Below are 27,752 nucleotides of genomic sequence, written 5' to 3'. Positions count from 1 at the left end.
GGGTGCTGATCTTACTGAAGAGAAGTTCCTTCTGTGGCATGAATGCGGGAGCACTTTGGCAAAGGGTGTCTACTCGCAGAACTATAACAGCCTTTCCGTTACCGGAAACAGTAATGGAAACAGAACCGAAAGGCTGGTATCAGAAACGACAAACAGAAATATCTAAATATCGGTGGCCCTCGTCCTGAGGCAATTCCCTTCATACATGGAGAAGAGAGACCTTCTTCTTCACCCATCATCCGTATCACATTTCACATCCTTTTCTCACATGCGTAAAGAAGAAGAGTGGTTAACACAGAGACTCCCGAGATCCTCTCCTTCTACATATGATGATTTAAATCCCACATGATAACAAGATGATATGATTGATGATAACAAATTCCACAGTGTGCAATTAAGTGCCTTGGGACCTTCTTTCTTTCTGAGGTAGCCTAAGTGAGACCTCCAAATTACCGTATTTTCACGCGTATTAGCCGCGGCTTATGCGCGATTTATTTTTTTCGCGGACGCTCTGCGGCTTATCCGTGGGTGCGGCTTATCTGGTGACTATTTTTCCCTGGTACTTTCCCCATACCCCGGGTTAAACGAAAGGGCTGACAGTGCCTCATGTTTTTCGGAACAGGACCGCCCTGCCAGTGCACGAACAATACCGAACAGGGGCGGGTCCACTCCACATTCGAGTTGACTAACCCGTAAATCCTCGAAAACACGCAACAAGGGCACAATCCGATCTTAGTAGAACACTAGAACTGACCTCCTTTGTTATACATCATGCCGACACTGGAATGTGGACAGGGTTTATGGCCTTCCCCACGGTCTCCTTTGTCGGCAGACCCACAGGAAGGGTTCAATACATCTGTCATAGGGATAAAACGTGGTCAGCTAAGCGTCAGTTCTCATTTGACGAGAGCAGCAGCATTCGTGGACACAGGCACGGCAGTTAGAGGTGAAGCATGGCTCAAACGCTGAGGCACAGCCACGACAGCGGCTTCAAACTAAAAGTCGTCGACTTTGCAGACAAGTACGGGAACAGGGCAGCTGGCAGGGAGTACAGCGCTGACGAGCGTTGAGCGTCTCTGTTGATTTTGTATGTGCATCACTGGTTTAGCGCACAAAGCAGTCGCGTCGTATTACCCGCGGCTTATCTGCGAATGCGGCTTATCTGCAAAAACATTTTCAAAATGTATGTAAAATCGAGTCCCGCGGCTTATCTGCGGTGCGGCTAATACGCGTGAAAATACGGTACTTTAAAATAGTTCAAATAGGACACCGGATGACCGTGCAGGATAATGTACCTCCACTCACCTGCTTGGGCCTCAACTGAGTCAAGTTATCTCCATGACCAAGGCGTCCATACTCTCCAAGACCCCAGGTGTACAGTTCTCCACTGGATGTGATTGCTGCACTGTGAGAGCTTCCACAGGAAACATCACGAATGCGCTTCGACTTGAGAGCTTCGATCAGCTTAGGCTTTTCGTGTGTCCTGCACATAACATCCCAGTCACACACACACACACACACACCTTTGTGCAACAAAAAGAGAGAAAGGGTGAAATGGCTTCCTCACATTCTGTTACCATGTCCAAGTTTTCCGTCGTCTCCTTCGCCCCATGAAAACACTTTTCCATCAACGGTGAGTGCGAGCGCATGCCTTCCCCCTGAAAGAGTGTGTCACATTCACTGTACAGTACCGCGGTACACCGTACCGTACCGCAGTACAGACCAGTCGAAAGGTCAAGCAAGTTCTATCCTTACCAGAATGCACAGCGACCTTTCTCACAACATATTGGCTCAGCGCTGTGAGTTGCCGAGGGACAGCAACGTTGCAACAGGAACCCAAGCCCAGGCGGCCATTTGTGCCTTCTCCGCATGCATACACTTTGCCATCATGAGACACTAAAAAGCAAACAGAAAAGATTGATAACAAAGGAGTTAAGAACTATAAGCCATAGGCGTACGGTATAACATATGGAACGAGCTCAACACACTGCTAAAGTCACGCTGCATTGAGCATGTGGGGAAGAACAAGGGACCAACATTTGAGTACTCAAGTGCATTTAGGGTACACTACTTATGTGAGCCAATATGATCTCTTAATCTAAATTGCAGAGGCCCAACTAACAATTAAGATAAACGCAACATTTAAGTCCAACAATCGCGCGAGCAACCGGCTGAATTCAAGCGCTGGCTGAAGTGCTGACTTTTCGTCAACTGCCATATTTCAGATGACGTTCTAGCTCTCGCTTCCTTACCGATGAAGAGGCACTTTGAGCCACCAGCAATGTGTATCGGCTTCAGAGATGACAAAGCTTCAGAGAATTGGGGCAGTTTAATCTGTAAATGCACAAATATAGTCGGGGTCATAAAACTGTCTAAATTTTTGTCCCTACAGTAGGACATCTGTGCAGTGAAGCTGAAAGGTCTACCTCATCACCATCTGTATCCTCACTATACGCAGGTTCACTACTGGTCACTTGTGCTGGTCATTAATGGAGAAAGGCTTTTTACTTACCTTCGAACCTTTGAGCCCTCCAAGTTGATCTTTATCGTTCAAACCCCACACATAGACTTTTGTCTGTAAATCCTGGAACGTGGTTTCTGAACTTCGTCCCCTTCTTTGTGTAGAGACGGACGACTGAGATGACGAATAGGTCGCAGCACCAGGTACGGTCTCTTCCGCTTCTTCACCGTCCGATGCCAGGTACGGGAATGTTGACGCGATATCTTCTTCTTCAGTTCGATGCCTTCCGATAATTGTCAGACCATGAACTCTACAATCGATGCCTCCGCTGCGGCATTGCTTGATGCCGATCTCCACGATACGGTAGAACTGAAACACAAACATCGTGCTTGTCCTGTTCTGCACAATCTTACAAATCCTGTGCAGAACCATAGATCACAAGATTTCTGTGGTATCTCACAGACTCATCAGTTGTTGCAGTACAGTCACACATAACCAAAGTTAAGGGGGTCACACATGCAGTGCCATCTCACAACGATACATCCACACAGGTGTTCACACTTGAGATAGTATTGTACCCACTGGCCTCTGCACTACTATGTGGACTGCATAGAGGACTGAAGGAAGATTGAGAAGAGGACTGAAGCGATTTTCTAGTTATGGAAGTTTCTGCTAATGGTAACTCGCATAAATCCCAGGACTGTAAATGAACTGTGAACTATGAACATACTCTATTTTTATTTTTCTCTCAAAAGTCCGCTCTTCTGCCTGATTTATTGCTCCTGAAATAAATCTCGTACCGTTCTCCCTGGCTTTTGATAAGCATAAAAACCAGGAACCACGAGGGTCTACATAATAATGCACTTAGGTACCGTAAGCTCAACTAACCTCTTGCACTTCAGATAGTAGTGTGACGAAAATGTCCGTCGGCCCAATGTGGACCGTCTTCAGTTCACTCATCAAATCCAGATGGGAACCTCCTTTCACCACCACAAGCAGAGGCATATAGCTAGCATCAGCCGGGCCTACAACCATGGTAAGCTTGTGGATCAAAATATCTTGGTGCAGTTCAAGACGAATCCAGTGCTAAAGAAACAGTTAAGAAAAAGGAAAGGGGTTGACATTCAAGATTCAACTGCTATTCCAAACGATTCAATAGTGCGATGTAGGGGCTTCCTTACGCTTCCGGGTGATCCACAGCTCTGCCACGAAGAGTGGGTCCCATCAATGAGACGGTGAGCGATGTCCTCGTGGGACGAGACCGTCAGGTTCTTTACGCAGTGTGACCAGTCCTCGATGAGCGTACCTCCGAGGCCCGAAACGCGACCGTCGAGATCTCCGCCTTTCCTCTTCCTCGGCCGTCCTCCGGGGTATCCTCCGTACATGGGCAGAGCACCTGGAAATGTAGAGCATAGAAGCTCGAAGCACGGTCGCTACGTGCAGCTACGTGAACGGGGCAATGATGTGTAGAGCCTGAAGTTTTAGGATTTTACCCGATTCTCCCACGAATTTGCACCCCGAATTGAAGGTTGCCTCTTTAGGGTGAAACCCGACTTTTACCCGGCAAATTGCCCTCACTGGGATGTCTGTAGGAACGCGTTAATTTACGTGTCTGGCACAAAAATGCGGTTACATCACCTTTTGTACCAAACCAGTACAGTTAGTTGAGTAACTGAGCTCGATTTCACCCCGAATTTAGCATACTGCAAGTTTTTTCATCCGAATTCACATGAATTTAGTGCACATGTTTATTTACCCGATTTTTACCCCGCGAATTTAGAAAAAAATATTTCCCGAAAGCTTCAGGCTCTAGCAATGATCTGTAGAGCAACTGACGAATTTGTCGGGTTTTATGCGCAATTTGCATTTACAGCTCAGCGGTGCAAGCCCATGCTCTTCTGTTTTCGGGGATTTTTTTTTTTGTGATGATCGGGAGCAAAAATAAATAAATAAAAAATATCAATAAAGATGTAGTTGAAGAGCCGGAAAATGGGATAAAATTTGGCGATACCTGGAGGAAAGTTGGCTCGTCGTGTGAAATAAAAAAATGAGGTAATTCGTTAATTATGGTAAATATAATTAATATATACATATATTTAATTAAATTAAAATTAAAAGAAATTGAATTAAAAGAAGAGTGCTTGTCCCATTTCAGGCTCGCAGCGCTTTGTGTTCTCCACAGTGTCCCGTGGCTTAATTCGCATTCTTGCGAATTTGCTCATGAAGTCCTTCGATTTTTACTCTAACTGGCAATGACGGAAATCGGGAGGTGAAAGCGTGTTTCATCGGGTTTAACCCCCAATACACAGGGCCGTACAGTGAACCCTCGTTAATATGACCCTCGATAATCTGACATACGCACTTTACGACCATACTCTTGGGGAACAATGCTGTGCAGCTTCTGCAAATCCCCCCCCGTTAATATGACAATTCTGCATTATGACCAAAATCTTCGGGAACGACCATGGTCATAATAACGAGGGTTCACTGTATACACGCCCAGTCGTGCGGTGCTCACAACAAATGGAACGTTTTAAGAACATACCAGGTCTCACAATACGGTTGAAAGGATGCTTGTGAATCTGGTTTGTTTTGAAGCACCGTTCACAAAGGTCGTAGTTCCTGCAGAACCTGCACTTGTAGCGAGATCCCAGCAGGGGTGTCGCATCACATCCGTGACAGCTACGAATATCGAGCATGGCAGAGTTTAAAACGTCGAATTCAGAGAATTTCTGTAACTTTGGGTCGAGCACAACACATGAACTCACGTGATTTGTTCATGTACTACAGGGACCCGTTCCAACTCTGATGCCCGACCTATCCAGGGGGATTGCTGTGGAAAGTCTGCCGAGGCGTCTCTCCCATCACGACCGGTGCCTACGTAATTATTTTATGTATTTATTTATTACGATACCTCAAGGGCCCTATGAAGGGCATTACACGAGGGCACGAAAGTATGGCAATGGTAGTACAGTTCGGTAGAGCTTGATGATACATAAAGGAATTACTCATTTGGTACGTGGCAGTAAGAAAGTGAACAACAGCAAAACAATGGCGAACAACGTCAAAACAATGATGCTACAAAGTGAACAATGGTGTATTTTTTCGTATCTAAGAAGACCTTTTTTTTCAAAAATCCTGCGTTCCAAAGTGGGGGGTCGTCTTAGATTCGAATATCCGTGCTTCAACAAGGCCACCCTAAATTGGGTTCCACCCTAAAGAGGCAACTTTCAATTCAGGGTGCAAACTCGGGGAGGAGTCGAAGTTACACCCTAAAACCAAAGGCTCTATACATATTGCCTCTCAATATTTGTTTAAAATTTGCGTACCCTAACTCGGGGGTTCATCTTAGGTTCGAGAAAATATGGTACCAGCGATGAAGGGATATAATTACAGCCAGTGGGGTTCTTTAAAAAAAAAAAAAAGAACCTGCGACACTTTTAGGCAAAAACTTTTTACTTACTTTTTTTTTTTTAAAGGAACTTTTAAACTTTTTTTAAAGGAAAATTTGCATTTGATTCTACTGCACCACAATATTTTACGTACACGCATTTTGGATGGTAATACATTTCTCTACACACCATTGTTCTGCTGGGTCGCAGCGCACCAGTCGTACTTGGGCTGGGACACACACGATCGCACTCGTGCACGATCCCCGACCCTCGGGGCCCCTCTGGGTGGGGGAGTGGGTGGGAGAGCCATGGATGCCGCTTGGGACGGATCTGGTCCCAGGAGCTCCACGTGGATGTAACGCACCCAGTAGACTCCTCCTTTGTGCAGCCACATGACTTGGACGTTCAAGTCGTGCAGGCCATCGTTGTCCAACTAAAACGCAAAGTGAGGTTTGGCAAGGTGAGATTTGGACAGATATGAGATTGAGATAGTTTCCGAGTAAAAGTTCGAGCTCCCCCCCCCCCCCCCAAAAAAAAGAATACACAATCGATCCAGTCACCAGCGATGGACACTAACTACTTCTACAGTAGTTTACCCCTAACTACTTTGTGATTGAGTAGTTTAACCAGTAGTTCAACTACTTTTCAGGGGAGTAGTTAAAACTACTTTTTTAACTACTGCAATGTAGTTTAACTACATCTATAACTACTTAACGTTGTCCACCAACACCAATCCCTTGTAGCCACATTCTTGGACACCTAAATATGAATCACAACTAATAATAAACTTTGGCTCAAGCCATTGCTACGGTCGTCAAATACAAAGCTTGCGGCGAGATTCTTTCTGTGCCTACGTGATAAATTAAGTTGCAGAATTATTTCGCAGCAAATGAGGCTTCACTAGACAAGCATTAAAAGTGAAGATTTAGTACACATGCACGACACAATTGCTTTGCACCTCCGTTCTCATCAAACAAGTAGCTCAAGGTAAAAGTCAGAAGCACAATCGTGCCGTAAAGCTTGCGGCACAATCGGAAGTAGTTGGCGCCTCAGTAACCCAACTACTGTAGTTAACTACTTAAAATAATAGTTTAACTAGTAGTTGCCACTACATTTCTGTAAGTAGTTGATAACTACTTTTTAACTACAATCAGGTAGTTTAGCTAGTAGTTTAACTACATGTAGTTAACTACTGGCCATCACTGCCAGTCACCATCAATATATTTATGAGAATTGCACACAAAAAGGAGAACTTCGTGGGAATTAATACAATCATCTTACTAAGAGCTGTGACACAATTATGGATCAATTTTTTGTTAGACTTCTAGGAGTGATAAAATAGATTTGAATTACCAAACACTCAGAATTTTTAGCCAAAAACGAAATTTTGCCCTTCTCCCCAAAGTCTTCTTTCAAAATATTTGTATTATTAGTGGTTCAAAAACTCTGTTATTGTGTGTCTGCTCTCAGCACGGAATACAATACAGGGCTCGTCCTTCTGGAGGGAAGAAGAAGAAGAGCAGTTTCTGTTTGCAATATTGGCGTCTCTCGTTCTGAGCCTTCTCCCTTCTAGGGGGCATATATTTATTGTCTCCCCCCCCCATTAAGTTTCGTAATTGAAACTTCATCAAATAAAAGAAAGAAAGAAAGAAAGAAAAAAGCTTCTTACATCAACTACTTCCCCAGTGTCACCTTCCTGAACCTCCTCGTAAGTCCGGCAACACCGAACCATCATTCCAGTGTTGATGTGGTCTCTCACATAGAAGGCATAGTCATCATTGTTAGCAAAATCGCTCCTGCACAGGTAGTTCATCCTTGGTGCGACCTGAGAAGAGAACCGGGGTGTTCAAGGATTTCTGTCAGAGTAGTCCAGTTAATTCAAACTCGAAGGGGATCGAAGATTTGTTTGAATAATGTGGAGTTCAAACTAAAGGCATTCACTCTGAATGAGGGAGGACTTGACACAATACAAGCGCATACTCCCTAGGTCAGAGACATGTCATGGCTCGCTAGGCCTTGCCTCATATTCATGGTCACGCAACGCCAGAAATATAATAGAACGATTCATGTTCCAAAATGCTTACAGGCTTGCCTGAAGGCATCTCAGGGAAGAAAATGAACGTGTTAGCATATTTTTTCATCAGTCATGACTCCATTAACGTTGTTTGCGATGTTGAACTCAACCCAATTGTGAACCACGCAAACCCAATTCCAGAAAATATACTGGCTGTCATCCACACCTTTTTGTTGGCCATGTAGTCAAGGGTCCTGATCCCCTTAGAACAGTCAGGCTTACTTGCTTTGCCTACCACAAGCAAACGGCATTGTTCCGTCCCAGCCGCATTTGTGCATGCCATATGGTGATTCATTCATTGCTCCTGTTTCCTCTAGCCCAAGAACCGCCTTTATACATAATGGTCTTCGAAAGTAATAAGTAAACGTGTCCTTGACATGCCAGCAGCGCTCCGGCCTTATGGCACTTCTGGACCGATGCGTAGTCTGGCACAGCCGGGCAATCTCATTTGAATAAACCCTTGCGCACGTTCATACGCTCAAATTACCGTACAATTTCCCCCAATCACAACTTTGATGGGACCTGAGCGTCAGTCTGAATTATCCGGAAGTTCCAATTAACAGATTTAAAATTAACGGGACTGCATTGTACCTCTTGGGTGTAGCCTTGAGCCTCAGGTTCGTAGAGGTCATCCGAAAAAGAGTCCGAGTCCGACGCATCTTCCAGTGATGTGAAGCTCTCATCATCTGACACATAGGAGAGTTGGTCCGGGTGTTCCAGCAACCAAGACACAACAGCTTCAGGGCTGGGAATCATGTGAAAGCTGCCTGCTGGAGAGTTAGAAAAATTTACGCTAACTTCCTTTTCATGGGCAAGTACTTTTATGGAAGATTCCTGATGTAGTAGCCAATCTAGTGCCGAGGAATGTTTTCATGCCTTACACATAGAGGTTACCAGAGCACAGCTGTATTTATGTGGAGATCGTTCCTTAAACCACTCTTATTTGTGTGTGCTACATAGAGCTTCGTGTTTTAAGGTTAAACCCAGTCAAGCCCACCATTACATCATCAAGGCATCATTGTCATTCGGGTACGATCCAAAAAAAATTAAAATCAATAAAATGAACTCCAAAATCAACTTGACAAAATGCAATGCAACGGACCCAATATGGGCACTGGCAATATGGGCTAGTGCTCCTCATTCATGGAGCATTGTGTTAAACCTGGTAAAACCCGTTTTTACCTGCTGACTTGCATAAATGTTACTTCGGGTAAAACCCACAAAACCTCGAAAATGAACTTGCCAAAATGCAAATTCAGCCACCAATAAGGATAATACATCGCACTGAAGAATGCTAAGCATTGCACGTTTAACACAGCCGCTCAGCATCCTGCATTCATCTGAAACGCTTTTTTTTTTTACTTTCTACCTGAAAATCTGCTTTTCCACCCACTACGTATTGCCCGAATTTAATTAGATTTTACAGCTCCTGTAATAAAACCAGATTTTTGCCACCCCAATTTTCGAAAACGTAATATACCCGGAAACACACGGGTTATCGTATAACTCGCACCTGGCATGCACCACGTCTTGCTGCTACTTTACAATTTAAAATATTGCCACAAATAATTCTGAAAATGACTATGTGACTTAACATTAATATTCCCAGAAAATGGGAAAGGAGGAAGTGTCATGGAAAAAGAAAATGGGGAATGAGGAAGGAAAAAGAAAATGGGGAAGGAGGAAGTGTAATGGAAAATGAGAGTGCTCGTCGTCAGTACAAGAGGTTGTAGCAGACACAAAGCAGCAGGAATTCTAACACTGGAACAAAGTGAACGGCACAATGCTGTTTCTAGCAACACAAAGCAACAAAGGCAGAGAGGAAAGCTTACCGAGCGCACTGAGCGCCACTTCGACCATGTGCCTCGAGAACCCCATCTCGACAAGCTGCTGCACAACGGGTACGGAAGACTGCGACGCTGAGGCACCCAGAAGTGGCGGAGTCGAGAAAATCCCACGGGAACCCGAGGAGCTTCCTCCTTTTGATTTGACCTTGTGGCCGCGCGGAGAGCGACGCGAGGAAGTGGGCGCGGATGCAGCGGCTCCCTCGAGAGTGTGGCTGGCTACCGGAGTGGGGCCCGTGCTGGCACACCTCGCATCGTCGCTCGTTGGACTGGGGTCTAAGGCAGGAGGCTCTTCCTCCTCGTCCCCAGGGAGTTGAGAGAGGGGAAGTAAGGATGTGAGGTCACTGACGTCGCGACAAGTGGCCTCTGATGTCAGAAACTGGGTCAGCGCGATGGCTGCAACCTGCAAGGGTGATTAAAGAGATTCGAGAGGAGTTCAGGTTACAATATGCAGAGCCCTGAAGTTTTAGGGCTTAACCCGATTCTCCCCCGAATTTGCACCCCGGATTGGACGTTGCCTCTTTAGGGCGGAACCCGATTTTTACCCCTCAAATTGCCCTCACTGGGATGTCTGTAGGAATGCACACTCGCTTGTTTGGCAGCCAATGCAGTTACATCACTGTTTGTATCAAACCAGTACAGTTATTATAATAATAATAATAATAATAATCAGTGATGGCCAGTAGTTAACTACATGTAGTACATGATTGTAGTTAAAAAGTAGTTACTAACTACTTGCAGAAATGTAGTTGTGATTCTGTTGTGAAACTGTTTGTGATTCATATTTAGGTGTCCAAGAACACTATAGAATGGGATTGGTGTTGATGGACAACGTTAAGTAGTTATAAATGTAGTTAAAATACATTGCAGTAGTTAAAGAAGTAGTTTTAACTACCTCCCCTGAAAAGTAGTTAAACTACTCCATCGTGAAGTAGGTAGTACAGTTATAGTTAAACTACTGTAGAAGTAGTTAGTGGCCATCACTGATAATAATAAATAAATTATAATAATAAATAATAATAATAATACCGAGTTACCGAGTTGGTAGGAGGCTCAGGCAAAAAGCTGCTATGAAAGCAGCTTGACGCTTTTTTTAGTTACGTTTGAAATTGGGAAAAATTGAGAAATTATAAAATTGAAGTTGATAAATTGTTAGTTAACTTGATGTTTGAGTAACTGAGTCCGACACCTCCCTGAATTTAGCATACTGGAAGTTTTTCACCCAAATTCGCATGAATTTAGAGCACATGTTCATTTACCCAATTTTTACCCCCCGAATTTAGAAATAAATATTTCCCGAAAACTTCAGGCCCTAACAATACGTTATTCCAAACCTCAAGTTCCTCCCTCGAAAATATGGCCCTCAGTATGGACGGAAGTGTCGCAGTGGCCATGATCTGCTCAACCAATAACATCGAAGATGGTGTGTCCGCAGATGTCTCATCTTCTGTCTCCATCGACGGTTGTTCTGAAACGTTCTGTAACAGCACCTGACGCAGGATGGATTGTTGTGAAACAAGGATAGACGTTGCCTTGATTGTGCCGAGAAGGATTTGCTGAGATTTCAGCAGTGAAATGTTGACACCCATAGCTGAAAGTAGAACCAACAAGCATTATGGCTAAAGTATCAAACTTTATGGGGGCGTTTGTTTCTACGTAGTATTAAACAGGAGTAGTAATAACGAAACACTCATCTGACAAGCATGAGACAAACATAAACATCCAAAAATGTCCAAAAAAATCCAAAAACATCCAAAGATGTCTCACACTCTGCCGTCGGCGACTGAACTGGCTGGTTGGCACTTTTTGTTTCCTTGGATAACTTGGGCAGAACCGACGCAGCTCGGCTTAGAAGTGATGCCCAGACGCGAAGCATGCTCTCATTCATGGTAAGCTTTTGCAGGTGGAATGGGGTTCCACTTACCTGAAGTAAAAATAAGAATAAAAGTGGCATAAAAGTATCAAAAATGTGTAATGGCACCGTGTAGAAAGCGTACAAATAGTACGTCATAATGAACCCTGAGACTGGGGAAAAAAACACACTAAACCCAGGTTTTTTCCGCAGTCTCTGGGTTCGTTATGAAGATCAATTATCGCCAGCTCGCCTGCTTCCTTGCTGCTCTCTACAAATAGTAGTCAACAGCATGGGCTAACATAACAGCTGATAGAATCAAATAAGAATCTAATCGATACAATTTCAAAACGACTCTGGAGTAGGAAAAACGAACACGGTAACAAGTACACAACTATAATTGTTTTCTGTTCAGCCATTCATTTTATTAATTTTTTTATGTTATGATAAAGACCACAGGGGGCATTACATAATGAAGGGGCTAACAAAGTAAACTCTTGCACATGTAAAAACAGAGAATCATACGATACACACAATTCACACAAGGTAACAAAAAGAAAAAAGGAGGAGATAACAGCACTGTGAGTTGGAGAGCCAGAGGATAAGTATTGAAGTAGTGATGTTTTAAATTAATATAATAATTGGGTGTTTACATCATGAGAAAACTGAGGATGTTTTAAAGCGAGCAGGATCAGCTATGAGGGCAATATGTTCAAGAAGGAGGTTCCAATCATTAATTAATTAATCATTAATTGTTACGTGAAGGAAAGATTTCTGAAACGATTTTGGACAGCATACTGGTCGCTTTAATTTGTGGATATGATCATGACATGATGAGACGCAGTCGGGACCTGAAAAAAAGGCACTCTATGCTGGAGATGTTGTTATATATATATGTTGACAGGGTGTTCAAAATTAAGCTTTCACGATAAAAAAAAAAAAAAAAAATACACGAGTGGTAGAAGGAAGCCGCTTGTGCAGGCGGGTTTTGCGGCCAGGCGGACACAAGGTGAAATGATGGTTGCCGCCCTTAAACTCGTAATTAACTAAAATCTGTTTATTAACTTTTTAATCATTGCAGTCAGCGGGCGAGTTTATATTGGAAAATTTGAATATCTTGGACTATGGGTGAGCTAGGAAACTTCTACAAAGTGGAATAGTCTTGGAACGCGACTGCCTCCAAATTTCCAATATAAACTTGCCCGCTGACTGCAATGATTAAAAAGTTAATTAACAGATTTTAGTTAATTACGAGTTTAAGGGCGGCAACCATCATTTCACCTTGTGTCCGCAAAACCCGCCTGCACAAGCGGCTTCCTTCTACCACTCGTGTCTTTTTTTTTTTTTATCGTGAAAGCTTAATTTTGAACACCCTGTATATATATATATTTATTTATGCAAGGTAAGTTCTTTGCTGAAACACTTACTGGTTGAAGCTGGTCCAAAGGACATTTCACCAACTTCCCCTGCGTGTGGCAGTGAACAACCAGCTTTCCTTGTGGGGAGATACGTGCCACTGTGCCTCGGCGGGGCGGTTCCAGAAAGTCCACCGCCCCACCCAGGCGAACTCTGTGATCCACCCCACCAAGAACAGCCAAAGCTGCCAATATTTGGCCGTGCGCTTCGAGACTCGTTGCTGATGGCTTAGCGTTGGTCTGAAAGTGAAACAAGACAAAAAGAGAAAGACGTAGTATATAACGTGAGGGACAATTAAATAGATTGCAATACACTACACGAGGCCCTCTTACAGGTAATAGACAACTTCAGAAAATCCTAGGGAGCATAGCACCACTTTGAACTGTGGGAACTTCATTATCAGAAAAGAGGAGGAGGCCTCCAAACTGTCCAAATTTCTCCTTATTCGGACCACAGTCCATGAGGTGTGAAGGACAGTGAAAACGAAATATGAAGAGTCTATTCTCCTGTTGTGGCCCATGGACGAGCCAAAATAGCCAAATAGCCAAAATACGTCTCGAGGCCATTTCTAGCCTACGCGCAGCCAGGGTGTCGAACCGAAACGTTTTTCGTTCCGGTTACATCATAAACGATCCGGTACCGGTTCTGCTCCGGAGCAAAAAAATAACGGTTCATACCGGTTTTTAACCGGTTCCGCTTCTGCTGGGAATATTTATCCCCACAAAAAAAAAATCAATGTTACAAAATGTAAACCCGTTTATTCCGCACACATGGTATTTAATATTAATAGACAGCTGTGAAATTGGTAGCTCCTGGTTCCTGTAGGTTACTGTCTGTTCAAATAGGCTTTCTCCTTTCTTGAAGCACATGCTACAAACGGACTTGTTTGTCATGATGTCATACGTAAAGTACTTTCTTGCTGGGTTGGAGCGATCGCGTCCCATCCGAATGTCTGTTGCTACTGTCTAGCCAGCAAGCACCACCGCACGAGTACGACGCAAATCGAGGAACACCTTCACTCACAAACGCGCTCGACGGCTCCGTTTTATTTTCTTTGTGTCCTGTCCACAAAAGAGTTGCCACTTCGCACGGGCAACTTTGCAACTTAGCTGCTCTCAAACAAGGGACGCGTTGCACGACATTACATATAAAGAAGCCGTTATGCAGCCCCCTTGGGTCGCTGTTTAGTTGCGGAGAGTTTGCGGGGATCAAATTAGAACGAACAGTACGGCACGTTGCTAGAGAGTCACATGTACCTCTAAGCCTGTGTGCGTGCGCGAACGATAAACCATTACAAAGGGAGCCTAAGGGTCATAGTATACCGACATACATTCCACCGTAACCGTAACCCTCGTATGGTACCCATGACATGACTTCAGAGCACACAACGTCTGTTTCATTCGCCTATCCGTAGTCCAAACCGGCGAAGTTTTATTTTGGACCAAAAACCGTTAAATATATTTTTCGGTTTCCCTCCTGAGCGAAAAAAACGTGTACGGTTTCGGTTCCGTTCCGGTTCGCACCAAAATAGCGTTTTTTTTCGGTTTTCGGTTCCGGTTCGCTCCGACACCCTGCGCGCAGCAAAGCAGACGCACATTGATAGTTTTTTTGTGCCTCTGAGTTTTCTTTAATAAAAATCATTTTGGAAGAGATTTGTGTCATTGACTGAAAGCTCGGACTGCTCGAAAATTCGGACCGATTTTGCGGCTTTCAGAAGTCCAAAAAATCGGACGGCGACAATATTGTTTGTTGAAAATTGAGGGATAAAATCTAGTTTGATTTCAGGTACTGTAAAATAGCGCAAAATCGAGCGATATCAGGTGGGAAAAGAAAGAAACAGCACTTCATACTGCAGAGCACAAGGCAGAACAGCAGAACATAACATCAGCAATGAACAAAATGTTGAACCCTTTGTGTTTTTTTTGGACAGCCTTTACCTCCAGAACTATGCTGTGAACATCGTACTTACCGCCTCAGGGGCATCATCTACACCAACATCTCGATGTTCCACAAGGGTCATCAAGCACTGTTGAACATTCCTGTTGATACAGTGGTTCCAAACGGGCTGTGAATGCAGCCCACGTATCAGGGTGACACATTCCTCCCCAACCGTACTGCAGTGAGAAGCAGTCAACGAGAGTCGCGCTCGGCTTGTTCTTTTGCCCTTCCAGGCAATCTCTAGAGTTCAAAATAGAAACACATTAAATATAGGGCCTGACTTTTTAGGGTTAAACCCATATCCACCTGATATTTACCCCCCGAACGAAATCTGTAAAATTCGGGTTTAACCCGAATCTACCCGAAAACATCCGGGTTGCGTGGCACACTCATAAGCGTGCATCAAAATAAAGTTTGATAACATTACTAAACATTAGTTCCATGTTAAGACAAATTTTTATTAAACAAAAAAAAATCACCCGAATTCCTGACGACAGAATATGCCGTAACGGGATTTAACCTGAATACACCCGAATTTTCAAATGAAAAATATCACCCGATATTTACCCCCCGAATTTGGCCAAAAATAAAACCCGAAAAAGTCAGGCCCTAATTAGATACAGTGTTTTTCTTCGTCAAAAGAATTTCATGTACCTGTATGGTGCAAGGTTGGATCCATGGCACACGATACGAGAACTTTCCCAAGAAGGGCAAAAATCTGCTGCACAAATGCTTCTCTCTGTTTGGCGTAGCTGTCCGACGTCCACGTGGGGAGAACAGTGTGAAGAAGCCTAAGGGCTTGTATCTAAAATGTGAGGAAAATGAAAGCTTCACGTCAGTCCAATGCGACTTTTGTTTTGGGGCAGACTGCGTGGTAAGGATGCTTGCCTGGGTGGGAAGGGTAGTGGCAGACGATGGCAGCGGAATGAAGCACGTGGGGCCGGCAGCGATTCTGAGGAGCAGTGAGACCCACGACGGCGTGCTCAGGGCCTGGCAGACGGCGGTGCTGGCGCAAATGCCTCGAATAAATCCGAGGGTCGCCCACTCTCTGTGCTGTTGCTCTAGAAGCCATCGGGGCGGGCGGGGAGCCTCGCGCATAAAACTGCCTCCGCCTAGACAAAAAAGTAACGTGTTTTTTTAAATATTTTATTCATATGCAGACAGCTACAGTACTGGTCAAGAACTGCGCTTGCTTCATCAGTTAAGTAATTCGGAACAAGTATGCACTACGTAAATGGAGCCTCGTGTTTTTCCAGTTGCCGGGTCACCCCAGTTGCATATTTCGATTAAAGAATTGTAGCTGATGAAAAGGCGCGAGTCTTTAACCAAAACATGCACCTGGGAGTCGTCAGGCTTCTACATGTTGTCGTCATTTCTTTTACAGAAAGCTGTTAAATGCACACTAAAATTAAAAACATTCTCACGGAATGTAAGGTGTCGTTGCCTTAATAGCAATTCAAAAAGAACAGGATTCATTTGGTCCATTGTTTGCGATTTAAGTGCCAAGGAAACTGCAACCTATGCTTTCACTCTTCCCTCCTTCTCAAGGTAGTGCCATCTTTCATCCCACGAGGAGAAATTTTTGCACTTTAGTGCCCCCTTTAAGAAGCAAAACCAAGTACCATTCAAGACTGAACCATTCAGTGACACGTGATCTACATGTACAAGACGGGGAATACAAATTGTGCACTAACCAAGAAGGGGGCCATGGCCAGCTTCCACAATAGACCGCATTAAGCCAGACATGAGGCTGGTCGTCTCCGTCCGCACTCTGTCCGAGTGGAGTCCGAGCGAGATGGATAGAGCCATGAGAACGCTGTGGCATGCTTGGTGGAGCAGTGCTGCCGGTTGCTGCGCTGTAGGCACTGTAGTCGTCACTGACGTATGCGGAACGAGGTTAGGCGAGGATTTCGCGAAGTCGAGAAAAACCTACCTTCGTCGTCCTCGGAATCGGAACTGGACTCGATCTCGGCACGAGGTGGTGGGACGGCGAGGGTGAGGTCATATTTCCCTTCCTTTCCCATCCGATAGGAGTTGGTGGTACCATTGTCCCATTGGACGCGAATCCAGCCGTCCTCTCCCAGTTCACCGATAACACGGCCTTCACCAGGAGGGGGACCGTCCTGGTAAGATTCGACGGGAAGTTTAAAATATCTTTCACCGCTGTGCTTTAGACTAGGCAGCCTAATGAGAGACCTCTTCAGTTCAATTCACTTTATGGTTGAGAATGATAACCTGTGGCTGATAAGTCGTGAGACACGGCAGTGATCATGAGTAGACATACGGTGGTCCACCCCTGGATGAGTTCTCCTCACGTGAGCATTTAATGGCAGTTAAATAAATTACAATAAATAGTGGTATCTCCCAGGTCAATTGGGCCACCTTCTGGCTGCACTATCAACCTCCAGGGGTGTTACCCCCAATCAATTCTGAACAATTAACATTTCAGTTTCCACGGGCAATCAATGGCAAGCAGTTGGAAGACATCACAGAAGCATTCCTAAGGCCCCTGGTATTCTGCTGCGGCAAATCTAAAATTCTGCGGCACCGACTTGTAAATTCAGCGATTTTCCGCGGCAAGCAGTCAACGGCTGCTTGAAATGGGAAACACTTTATTTTCTTGGATAATGTGGGAACAAAAAATATTTAGTAAAATTACAGATTCGAAGCACTGTTGTGGCTCAGCATTACATACACGATATCTCGTGTTCTCCTCCGACAAAGAATGCCGTCTGTCGCCTGCAATCATTTTATAGTTGCTGAAAGATATTTTGGCATCTACAGAGTTTATAGGAACTTTATAGGAAGATTATAGGAAGGAGCTTAGAATACATGCCCTGTGGAAGTTACATCTTTAGGACACCCTTTTTTGTTTCTGTGCTGTAGGCATTATTTAAGAGTCTTTAAAGGCAAACTCCCAAACATCAAATCAGAACCCCCCACTGCCATCGCTAAACTGCCACGGGAAGGGCGCCTTCCCTTCCTCAGGCGGAGTATGCACAATAAACTTGGGCTAATGTTATCTTATGCTAAACTACAATCTGTCTGTGTTGGACTATTGGTCCTGCAGCATGGGCAATTTCGTAAAGCAGGCTTCACCTCATGCATGGAAGCGTAAGGTGAAGCCCACCTTCGGGAGACGTCGCTCATATTCTGCGAATAGTCGGAGATTCGGAAATCCGAATTATTTGGTATTGGATTCGCGAATGAAATACTTCGACTGATTATATTTGAATATTTGATTCGAATTCGAGAACTCGGATATCTGCACACCCCTAAAAATAAGGAATTTCGTGAAATTCCGTGCCAGACGAAGAATTCCGCGATTCGCGAAATCGCGGAAAAAAAACGGGGCCTTGAGCATTCCTTTCCTGACTTCTTGGCGGCAAGACTTCACTGTTAGCTGCACTTGGCTGCAGAAGCTTAAGGCTTGCCAAGAAATTGAGTGTCACGCGACGTTGACCAAGAAAGTTGTGAAAAGTGTCTCGATAAGGTAATAATCTGTTAATAATCTATAAGATAATAATTAGGGCCTGACTTTTTCGGGTTTTATTTTTGGCCAAATTCGGGGGGTAAATATCGGGTGATATTTTTCATTTGAAAATTCGGGTGTATTCGGGTTAAATCCCGTTACGGCATATTCTGTCGTCAGGAATTCGGGTGTATTTGGGTGATTTTTTTTTGTTTAATAAAAATTTGTCTTAACATGGAACTAATGTTTAGCAATGTTATCAAACTTTATTTTAATGCGCGCTTATGAGTGTGCCACGCGACCCGGATGTTTTCGGGTAGATTCGGGTTAAACCCGAATTTTACAGATTTCGTTCGGGGGGTAAATATCGGGCGGATACGGGTTTAACCCTAATAAGTCAGGCCCTAATAATAATCTGTTACTAATCTATAAGATAATAATCTCTTACTGCGTGAATATGGGGAGACACACATTTATAACGTGAACAAGACTGGCATATCTTTCAAGTCGTTTCCCATGCGATTGCTAGCGGACCTGCACTCACCAAAACGTGACTGACACCACATACCTGATCAGCCCACTTCCAGTCGGCACCACGGACTACCCTTGTTCCTATCTTCATCATTGATGCTAACTCAGACCCATAGAGAGGAGATGCGGGTGGTTGAGGTTTCTTTATGGTTTCTTCCAGGACAGCGCAGAGTGCCGCATTCTTGTCATTATGCGGCTGGTTGATTGTGGGACCTTTCAAGTACAGAATGACACCGTGTAGACATTTACCAGCAGAAGCATTCGTGCGAACATGCGATAGAAAAGCTATATTACCGAGAAGGCGTAGCAAGGTCTGAAGCTGGGCCAGAACACCGGATCCGAGCAAGAGGCTAACCTCTCGAGCTTGGTGGTCGCACACAAGGAGACCGAGAGCAGAAAGCAGGAAACGAGAGGGCGCCACGAGTGCCCCGAATGACGGACTACAACTTCCACTGCTGTCCACATTGCTCTGGATATAATCAGAGAGAGAGAGAGAGATTATGGGTTTAATGGCACAAAGGCAACAAAGGCCATAGAGCACCAAAATTATGGTGAGTGTGTGGTGGTGTGGTGAGAAAGAGAGAGAGATTATGGGAGAGATGATGTGATAGAGAGTGTGTGTGGTACTTAAAAGCTATTTACAGGTATGAGCAATGAGATGGTCCAGGATAAGAGAGAGAGAGGAGGATGACGATAACAAGTGAGTATGGCAGTTAAAAGCTATCTACAAGTGTGAGCGATGAGGTGATCCAGGATGAGATATAATCACAACGTTAAAATGTTATGCGTGTCTTACATGCACCTCATGTTTACACTTTTTTGTATATGAAAAGAAGAAAAAGTGTAATTTGAAACACAAGTGCAGTGTTGAGCAACTCGTGCATAAAGTCACACGTTATGAAGCAGTTCTTAATGGAACCTCTTTGTGCAAACAGACAACCATCCAGGACTAGTGGGAAATTTGCCCAATTAAAGTGAACAACAGTCTTTCAACTGGTTAATAGACATTGGCATTTTCAGGTTTTATGCTTTCTAAAATTAGAGTGCAAAAATTTGGTTTCATTTCAGGAGTTGCAAAGTAGGGTAAAGCGAGCAATATCGGGTGGGAAAACAGATTTTTGGGTGGGGGAAAAAAAGTGTGTCTCACATTTTAGATGAACACCTAAGACCCTTAGCAGTTGCGCTTAACATGCAGTGCTTAGCGTTCTTCAGTGCCCATATCACTGGCTGGATTTGCAACTTAGCAAGTCTTCGGTAACTTGTTTTTTTTGGGAAGGGGATTTTCGCAATTTTACTAGAGGGTACAAATATTGAAATTTTCTAATACAAATTGAATACGAATATCGGCAAAACTGTGCTTCGAATATCGAATCGAATTTCGAGTATCACGTCATAGGATAAAGGCTTCTAAGAGTAACAATTAAGCCCCACGTAAACAAACACGGTCACAGTTGTCTGCTGCTGATCCTTAGAAAAATTCCCCAGGACACGCACTTGAAAAGGGTTAATGAGGAATATGTATTAATGTATTGGCTAAACAATGTATTACCCAATTACAATGTATTATGTATTATTATCATTGTAAACAATGTGTAAATGTATTAAGGCATACGTGCTTATCTGCACATGTACAGCCAAAGGCTAGTACACAACTGAAACTAACTGTTTGCACTGATTTGCACTGCTGAGACTAGTACACACCTGTGTACTAGTTTCGGTGTTGGTTAGCGAACATGTAGTGACGCATTCGCAAATGAGCGTAACAACCTCAGAAGCTTACACGTCACATTGTAGCTGTTGCATTATTCATATTCATAGCTGTTACAACAACATACAAATTCAAGCACACAACCCACAACGACTTTGTAGTAAGCTGTCATAATATTCCAAAATTTTGAATATGAATTTTTAAATATGAATACGAATTGAATATGAAAAATATTCTATTCGTATTCGAAATTTTGAGTATTCACACCCCTCTACATTTTACCTTAAGTGACGATGACGCAAATCAGGGATAAAAACCAGTTTTACTACGTTTATCCCTAAAACGCAAAGTTCTATTGGCTAAGCATTGTAAATGTATGTCTGGATAGTTCCCCCCCCTCCCCCCAAGACGAGGCTACATGAAATGATACGTGTGAAGAGAAGTGCACCTCAAGGTCTCCTTGTGACATACACTTACGTTTCATTCATGCATGCTTCACATGCACACTGTAAAAACGATGTATTTCAAAAAAGAAGCTGCGTGTCTTACCTTAGAAGTCAACTTCTTGGATGAGGTACACCTAGTTGCACCTGTGACATCTGACCCGGTGCTGTCAATGCAACTTCGTACCAGAGAGCGCAACTCTTCCACCACCCAGGTAGTGAGAGACGCTGATGCCAGCTCCAACATGACGCGGTCATACGGCGGGATCAGATTTACGTTGGAGAGGCAGTGCAAGGGACTCTCTCTGAAGAAAGAACACAGGACAGGAAGTGTTGATTGATTGAAATTGATTGATTGATTGATTGATTGAAGAAAGAACACAGGACAGGAAGTGTGTAAGATAAACGGCTTATTCCCAGCCAAAGCCCGTTGCTTTACCGTGGCATTGCAGCACAGTGGAGGAGACCCTGCCAGCCGCACTGAAGTCTGTACTTGACGGATGGCATCAGAAAATCTTTCCGCAAGAGTGATAGCATAGATTCGATTCCCTTGATGCGGACCTTGGAACGTTCCACCTTTAACAAAAGAAAATGGCCCAGGAGCCAACATGTCAGTCCAGAGCATGATTAGTGCCTGAAGCTTTAGGGTTTAACCCGATTCATCCCCAAATTTGCACCCCGAATTGACGGTTGCCTCTTTAGGGTGAAAACCCTGGATTTTTACCTGGCAAATTGCCCTCACTGAGACCTCCATAGGAATGCACACTAACTTGTTTGGAAGCAAATACAGTTACATCACCGTTTGTACCAAACGAGTACAATTAGATTGAGTAACTGAGTCCGATTTCTCCCCGAATTTAGCATACGAATTCGCATGAATTTAGAGCACGTTTATTTTCCCGATTTTTACCCCCACGAATTTAGAAAAAAAATATTTCCCGAAAACTTCAGGCTCTAAGCGTGACTTAACCAGGAGGCCTCTGTTGGCTCTAGTGGAATATTGAGTTCTCGAACCTGAGAAGCTTCACTGTCCAAACTCCCTCAATACCTTTCTGTTGTTTTCATGTGGTTTTCTATATTCATTTTACATACAGTGAAACCCGCGTATAACGACACTGACGGTAATCGCGAATTCCATCGTTATACGGGGTACATCGTTAAACAAGGGCTGACCTAAATAGCGCATCCCCGAAAAGTCGCGCGCCACCCCGCGTGTAGCAAAACAAAAAGAAACAGATGCGAAGAAAAAACGCGAAGCTGTGTGACATCGCACTGGCTTGGGAAAACAGCGACCTGAACTCGTGGAGAGAATCACGGAACATATCGGACATCTTCTGGCAACACTACACGTCACCATTTCGCAAGTCGGCTTCACCTAGCGCCTGCGTGCTTTAGGAGAAGCTTGCTTTAGAACACTGTCGCGCGACTCGCGGGTTTAATTCTTTTGATGCGAATTTCGGATGATACAAATTATTTCCGCTACCCCGTGAGATTTGTATAATCGAGATTGTACTATATCTTATCGCGGTGAAACTCGCGGCGAGGTTACGCGCACGAGACAGCGTCCCACATCGTTATACGAGTACTGGGAACCGCGGCCTCCATCGCTGTACGCGGGTCGTTTTCCCAAAGGAACAATGTATATTTTGACGGTAAAATCATGAACCATCGCTTTACGAGGGATATCATTATACGCGATATCGCTATCCACAGGTTTTACTGTATTTCTCTAAGTTTGTCGACAATTTACAACCGGGAAGCATTGTCATTTTTCATTTGCATTTGTCTAGCAGCATGAAAAACCAATAATTACCTGGCAGTACATCGCCTTCCTGATTAGTTCCACGTCAACTCGCTCGTCGTGGAGGGCAAATTCAAAAACTTGAGTCAGCAGTTCTGATGGTTCGATGTTTGATACGCTGGTCAGCCGTGCATTTTGCTGGAACAATGACGCCATTTTAGAAGTAATTCAACGTCAATGTCACTGCGTGTCTGTTCGGGCACTGAGTGTTTACTGTTATGTATCAGTTTACAAATGTTTCCTTCAATCACACATTTGATGTTCTCATACATAAGCATGTGTTCTTGCATATTCCTATACCTTTTTAACAGACGGAAGTTTTGTTGCAGCATGCTGCTGTACTTCTTCCTCTTTGAATATGCCTTTCACTTCCGTGTTCCCAGGCTCAGCCGGAGCCTCAGCAGCTGTAAAAAAATTTGCTTAAACAGGCATTCCACAATATTCTTATCGCATGTTCTGCAATGTGGGTACTCTTAGGCAAGGCTCTGGTAAGTAGATGGCGAGCAATATGGTAGTAATGGCTTTCATTTCAGCTGTTTCCTTGACAAGTTGATGCCACTGCTCCTAGCATGACTGCTGTACAATAAGTGCAACAAGTAGTGATCTTAGGACACAAATTGTGCTATGTACTGCTGCCATCACTATCTGGACAGTTAAGTATGACACCTCCATAAATGTTGTACGGTAAGTAGATATTTTTATCTATTTGGGTAATATTGCTGACCGCACAGTGACAGCCTAAGCAAAGAGACACCAGGTCGAACAATAAACGTAGCAAGCATAACAAGCAGGATTGTTAATATTCGGCAGTAAAAATACGTATGACAACATGGTAATATTAACGAGTGTGAGAGACTATGTTCCAAGTATATGTATCCAGATACCTGGAACTGTAACCTGCTGCAATTGTAAGTTGCTATAACTGACACTTAGTGTCATGTGTTTTAGGCTACCTCCTCCCCCATTGTGCATAATCCTTGCATGGAGTAAGGCCCCAAAAAACCTCAAACATGAACATGCCAAAGCACAAATTCAGCAAATTCTAATGCGGGCACTGGAGGACGCTGAATTGATACTACACGGCTATAACTAGAGCCTGAAGTTTTCGGGAAATATTTTTTTTCGAAATTCAGGCGGTAAAAATTGGGTAAATAAATATGTGCACTAAATTCGGGGGGTAAAAATTGGGTGAAAAAAACTTCCATTACGCTAAAGTCGGGGAGAAATCGGGCTCAGTTATTCAAACTAATTGTAGTGGTTTGGTACAAATGGTGATGTAACAGCATTTTTCTGCCAAACAAGTAAGTTGGTGCATTCCTATACAGACATCCCAGGGAGGGCAATTTGCCTGGTAAAAATTGGGTTTCACCCTAAAGAGGCAACCTTCGATTCAGGATGCAAATTCGGGGAAGACTCGGGTAAAACCCTAAAACTTCACGCTCTAGCTATAACTGATGCTATACCTGAAATGTTTGTGCCTTGCATGATAGCAACGGCGGAACTAGGCGCACACAAATTTGACAACTAACACCCCCTCTTTGGGAAACACGATTTTGATAAAAAAAATGGGCTCCACAGTGAAAAACGTACAATGATTCGGTACCAATCGGATGCTTGCCTTTTGCTTTACGGTTCTCCTGTATCAGTTGGCGTGCCACTGTTTTCCATTTAGAGGTGACATCAATTAGCTTCAGCCTCTCCAACGCTATCATCTCTTTACTTATAGCTGGCCGAAGCTCGTAGAAGAGAAAACGGCAGCGCTCAAACACGGGGCAACAGACTTCTTTGTAGGATCCGTTCAGGTCTTGACGAGCCTTTTGGAAAGTAAGTATGCACATTGATTGACTGTCTGCATTTCCAAACACGTTTCAGTCACAACTGTTGCAGCTTTTAGTATCTGAACATCTGAGTACCTTGATGAGGGACCACTTGGCTTGCTGCGTCATGCGTACCACATCCTGAATGACCCCGGGAAGGGGAACTGGGGCTTCAGCAGACACACCCTTCAGCACTGCTTGTTCAGAAATGCTGAGCAGGAGGTTGCCAGAGCCCAGATGCTTCATTGCAACGGCCATTAGTAACCTATATTGACAATATTTGAATTACTCTAAAATTAATGTACATTTAAAAGATGTACGTATTTTATGTAACTGCTATATTCATGCTTTGTGATTGCACAGATCCAACTCATCTCTTTTTCAGCTCACTTAACATGTATTGACACCTATACTGGGTGCACCAGTTGACGAACTTTCTTTTTTACAAGTATCTGTCCGATGCCACCTACAAGCTGCGCACCGTGTAAATGAATGGGAGGCGCTCATTATTTAAATAAAAATTCAAATGAGTTTCGCAAAAAAACAACTTCTGAAGCAGGACGCTGTCGGCGTTAAAAAGGGTACTACCCCTTTTGGGACCTTCAGTGGACACCTTTTAGAGAAAAATCTGCCACCAAAGCAGGTCATTTGTTGCTGTAATTAATTTTTTGTTTCCATTTACATATTTTGTCGCGGCTGGTTGCGGTGAAGCGCAAAAGGACGTAATTCATTGGGGCAAGGAGATAATTCATTGGTGGATAAGGGAGTGGAAGCGTGTCCTTTTGCGCTTCACTGCGACCAGCTGCAACAAAAATATGTAAAAATTTTACCTAGCTCTAGATTAGAGCTGCTTTGTTTCACACTCCATGATAGCTCGGCTTTTCCAACAAAACATAACCGCCGATACCACGTGAGGCTCCGTACCTCGAGATCAATTACCGCGTCCATCGCTCCCCATCATACCCACGTAAGTCATCATCGTTCTCACCATCCGAACGGCGTTGTCCATTGGAATGCAACTTGGCCCCGGGTAATTCACCAACACGTGTTTGAGTGATGACACACAGCTCTTTGCCAACTTATATTTCGGAAGGCACTATATTTCACAACAAGATTAATACCAGCATGCCGGAATAAAATCTGCCAAGAACATGCACGTTCATTTCAAAGCATGCACCTTACCTCATCAACATTTTTTGCAGAGTTGAAGATACCATTGTTGCACATAGCAACTCGAAAACAAAACAAAAAAACTTGAGGGTAAGCAGCTAAAAACAATGTGAAGCGGGAGCGATCTCGATTCCCTCTCGCTAGCGCACATGCTATGCTCTCACTTCAATGGACCTTTAAAGTACCTCTTTTCTTTTCAATAAAAAAATAATATTGCTTCATCGTTTTTTTGTGGTTACATTTTCGCATTTTCTGCTCTACTACCGACCATTGGGAGAACTCTGATCGATACACACGAGCAAACGCTTTCATAACGATCGTTACAACGAAATCGTGTTTACGTGTGCTCCAATAGGCGAGCTGAGGGGACCCTGCAATTTGGTGGTAATATTGAAATATTGCCACACTGAAGGTACTAACAAACGGGCTCGACCGTATAAGCATCACAGAGTGGAACTGTAATAGCTTACAATCTCCTTCCATGCTTCCTTACCTTCCCACCTCTTCAACGGGATGGTCACTCTGAAAGTTCATGCGCAGTCCCAAGTGTTGCTCCTCACAAAACGCATCAACGGCTTGAAGGAACCCCGTGACGTGAGGGTCATCCAGCCTACTCTCGGCCAGAGCTTCCAGGATGGTCTCTCCCTGTTGCTCCGTGGCGGCTGAAACGAGAGGCCCAGTTGCCTTGCTGTGGCTTCCACTGGGAAGCACACCCTTTGGTTCGGTTGGTGTAACTCCGGAAACTGTAATGTCAGCAACAGAACAGATTCAACTCTAATATTGCTGTCACGCAGGCAAATCACCACTGGAAAACAAATTCGAAAAACGAATGTAACAGGTGAGCGGTTGTGCAGTTCCCACAGCCAAAGCATGTTGCTAATGTGATGAATGCCCGATTCACTAATTACTAATAGGGGTGTGCGAATATTCGAGTTCTCGAACTCGACTCGAATATCAAACGCTCGAACTATTCGATTCGCGAATCGAATATCCAATATTCGATTTTTCGACTATTCCACGAATTTTGAACGACGCAACCCGAAAGTGGGCTTCACCTGATGCTTCCGTGCATGAGGTGAAGCCTGCTTTACGAAATTGCCCTTGCTGCAGGACCAACACAGGCGGGACAGTGTTTAGTTTAAGATAACGTTATCCAAAGTTAGTTTTGTAGACATCGTCTGTGGAAGGGGTGGCGCCCCTCCCATATGCAGTTTCGTGGTACCGACGGGGGCTTTGATTTGATGTCTGTGAGGTCGCCTTTAAAAAATTAGGACTCTCGAATAATGACTACAGCCCACGACCAAGAAGGGTGTCTTAAAGATGTTCTTTATGTCTAAACTTTCAGTAGTGCAACTCCCTAAGGCAAGTGCAAAGAAACTACAGAGTGTTCATGGGCAAAGCTGAGGCTGGATGCCAATATTCGTTTGTTTCACAAAAGGCCTGTGCTTGTCTGAAACAATTACAGCCTCATCTGTATAACATGCTACTGCCCGACATAAAATTTTGAAATGAAGGTAACCACTCCAGTACTCCAGTAAGTTGTAGGCTTACCTGAAAAGCAGGAAGCACTCTCATGTAAAATTAAAGAGTAGGGGCTTTAAACAGAAGAATTGCATGTCTATCTTGTGACAGTTAATGCCAGAAAAATTACACTGAAGCCCATGGGCTACCAAATGGAAACTTTTAGTGCAAAAATCACATATTCTAAATTTTGCACAAATATTCGATTCGGTATTCGGAATTTTTTCTTCCATTCTATTCGATATTCGATTCAACTTAAAATATTCGGATTCGCACACCCCTACTAATTACGTCATTTCATGTGACAACGCC

At 43.9% G+C, this 27,752-nt stretch overlaps 1 protein-coding gene across 3 annotated transcripts in view; it reads right to left on the bottom strand.

Moving 5' to 3' along the window:
* Positions 1 to 27,752, bottom strand: part of LOC135394746 (E3 ubiquitin-protein ligase HERC2-like) — a 71,151-nt gene that overhangs the window by 22,002 nt on the left and 21,397 nt on the right. Inside the window, exons 25-54 of one of the 3 annotated variants that reach the window (XM_064625663.1) lie at positions 26,413 to 26,662; positions 24,846 to 25,014; positions 24,551 to 24,746; positions 23,233 to 23,336; positions 22,945 to 23,070; positions 21,571 to 21,707; positions 21,238 to 21,436; positions 19,275 to 19,449; positions 19,018 to 19,193; positions 16,911 to 17,100; positions 16,672 to 16,854; positions 15,866 to 16,089; positions 15,632 to 15,782; positions 15,009 to 15,217; positions 13,051 to 13,278; positions 11,539 to 11,695; positions 11,106 to 11,362; positions 9,760 to 10,174; positions 8,519 to 8,697; positions 7,523 to 7,678; positions 6,043 to 6,286; positions 5,230 to 5,338; positions 5,007 to 5,143; positions 3,643 to 3,857; positions 3,350 to 3,547; positions 2,513 to 2,830; positions 2,253 to 2,334; positions 1,756 to 1,896; positions 1,568 to 1,658; positions 1,306 to 1,483 (exon numbers count right to left, since the gene is read on the bottom strand). In XM_064625663.1, coding sequence (XP_064481733.1) covers positions 1,306 to 1,483; positions 1,568 to 1,658; positions 1,756 to 1,896; positions 2,253 to 2,334; positions 2,513 to 2,830; positions 3,350 to 3,547; positions 3,643 to 3,857; positions 5,007 to 5,143; positions 5,230 to 5,338; positions 6,043 to 6,286; positions 7,523 to 7,678; positions 8,519 to 8,697; positions 9,760 to 10,174; positions 11,106 to 11,362; positions 11,539 to 11,695; positions 13,051 to 13,278; positions 15,009 to 15,217; positions 15,632 to 15,782; positions 15,866 to 16,089; positions 16,672 to 16,854; positions 16,911 to 17,100; positions 19,018 to 19,193; positions 19,275 to 19,449; positions 21,238 to 21,436; positions 21,571 to 21,707; positions 22,945 to 23,070; positions 23,233 to 23,336; positions 24,551 to 24,746; positions 24,846 to 25,014; positions 26,413 to 26,662 — 5,594 coding nt within the window. The remainder of the gene's footprint in view (positions 1 to 1,305; positions 1,484 to 1,567; positions 1,659 to 1,755; positions 1,897 to 2,252; positions 2,335 to 2,512; positions 2,831 to 3,349; positions 3,548 to 3,642; positions 3,858 to 5,006; positions 5,144 to 5,229; positions 5,339 to 6,042; positions 6,287 to 7,522; positions 7,679 to 8,518; positions 8,698 to 9,759; positions 10,175 to 11,105; positions 11,363 to 11,538; positions 11,696 to 13,050; positions 13,279 to 15,008; positions 15,218 to 15,631; positions 15,783 to 15,865; positions 16,090 to 16,671; positions 16,855 to 16,910; positions 17,101 to 19,017; positions 19,194 to 19,274; positions 19,450 to 21,237; positions 21,437 to 21,570; positions 21,708 to 22,944; positions 23,071 to 23,232; positions 23,337 to 24,550; positions 24,747 to 24,845; positions 25,015 to 26,412; positions 26,663 to 27,752) is intronic. The other 2 variants (XM_064625664.1, XM_064625665.1) reach the window with 2 other exon arrangements.

The sequence above is a fragment of the Ornithodoros turicata genome, chromosome 5 (assembly GCF_037126465.1).
Source record: "Ornithodoros turicata isolate Travis chromosome 5, ASM3712646v1, whole genome shotgun sequence".
NCBI classification, from domain to species: Eukaryota; Metazoa; Arthropoda; class Arachnida; order Ixodida; family Argasidae; genus Ornithodoros; species Ornithodoros turicata.
Note: the sequence above shows the minus strand (reverse complement) of the source record. Positions and strands in the feature narration are given on the sequence as shown.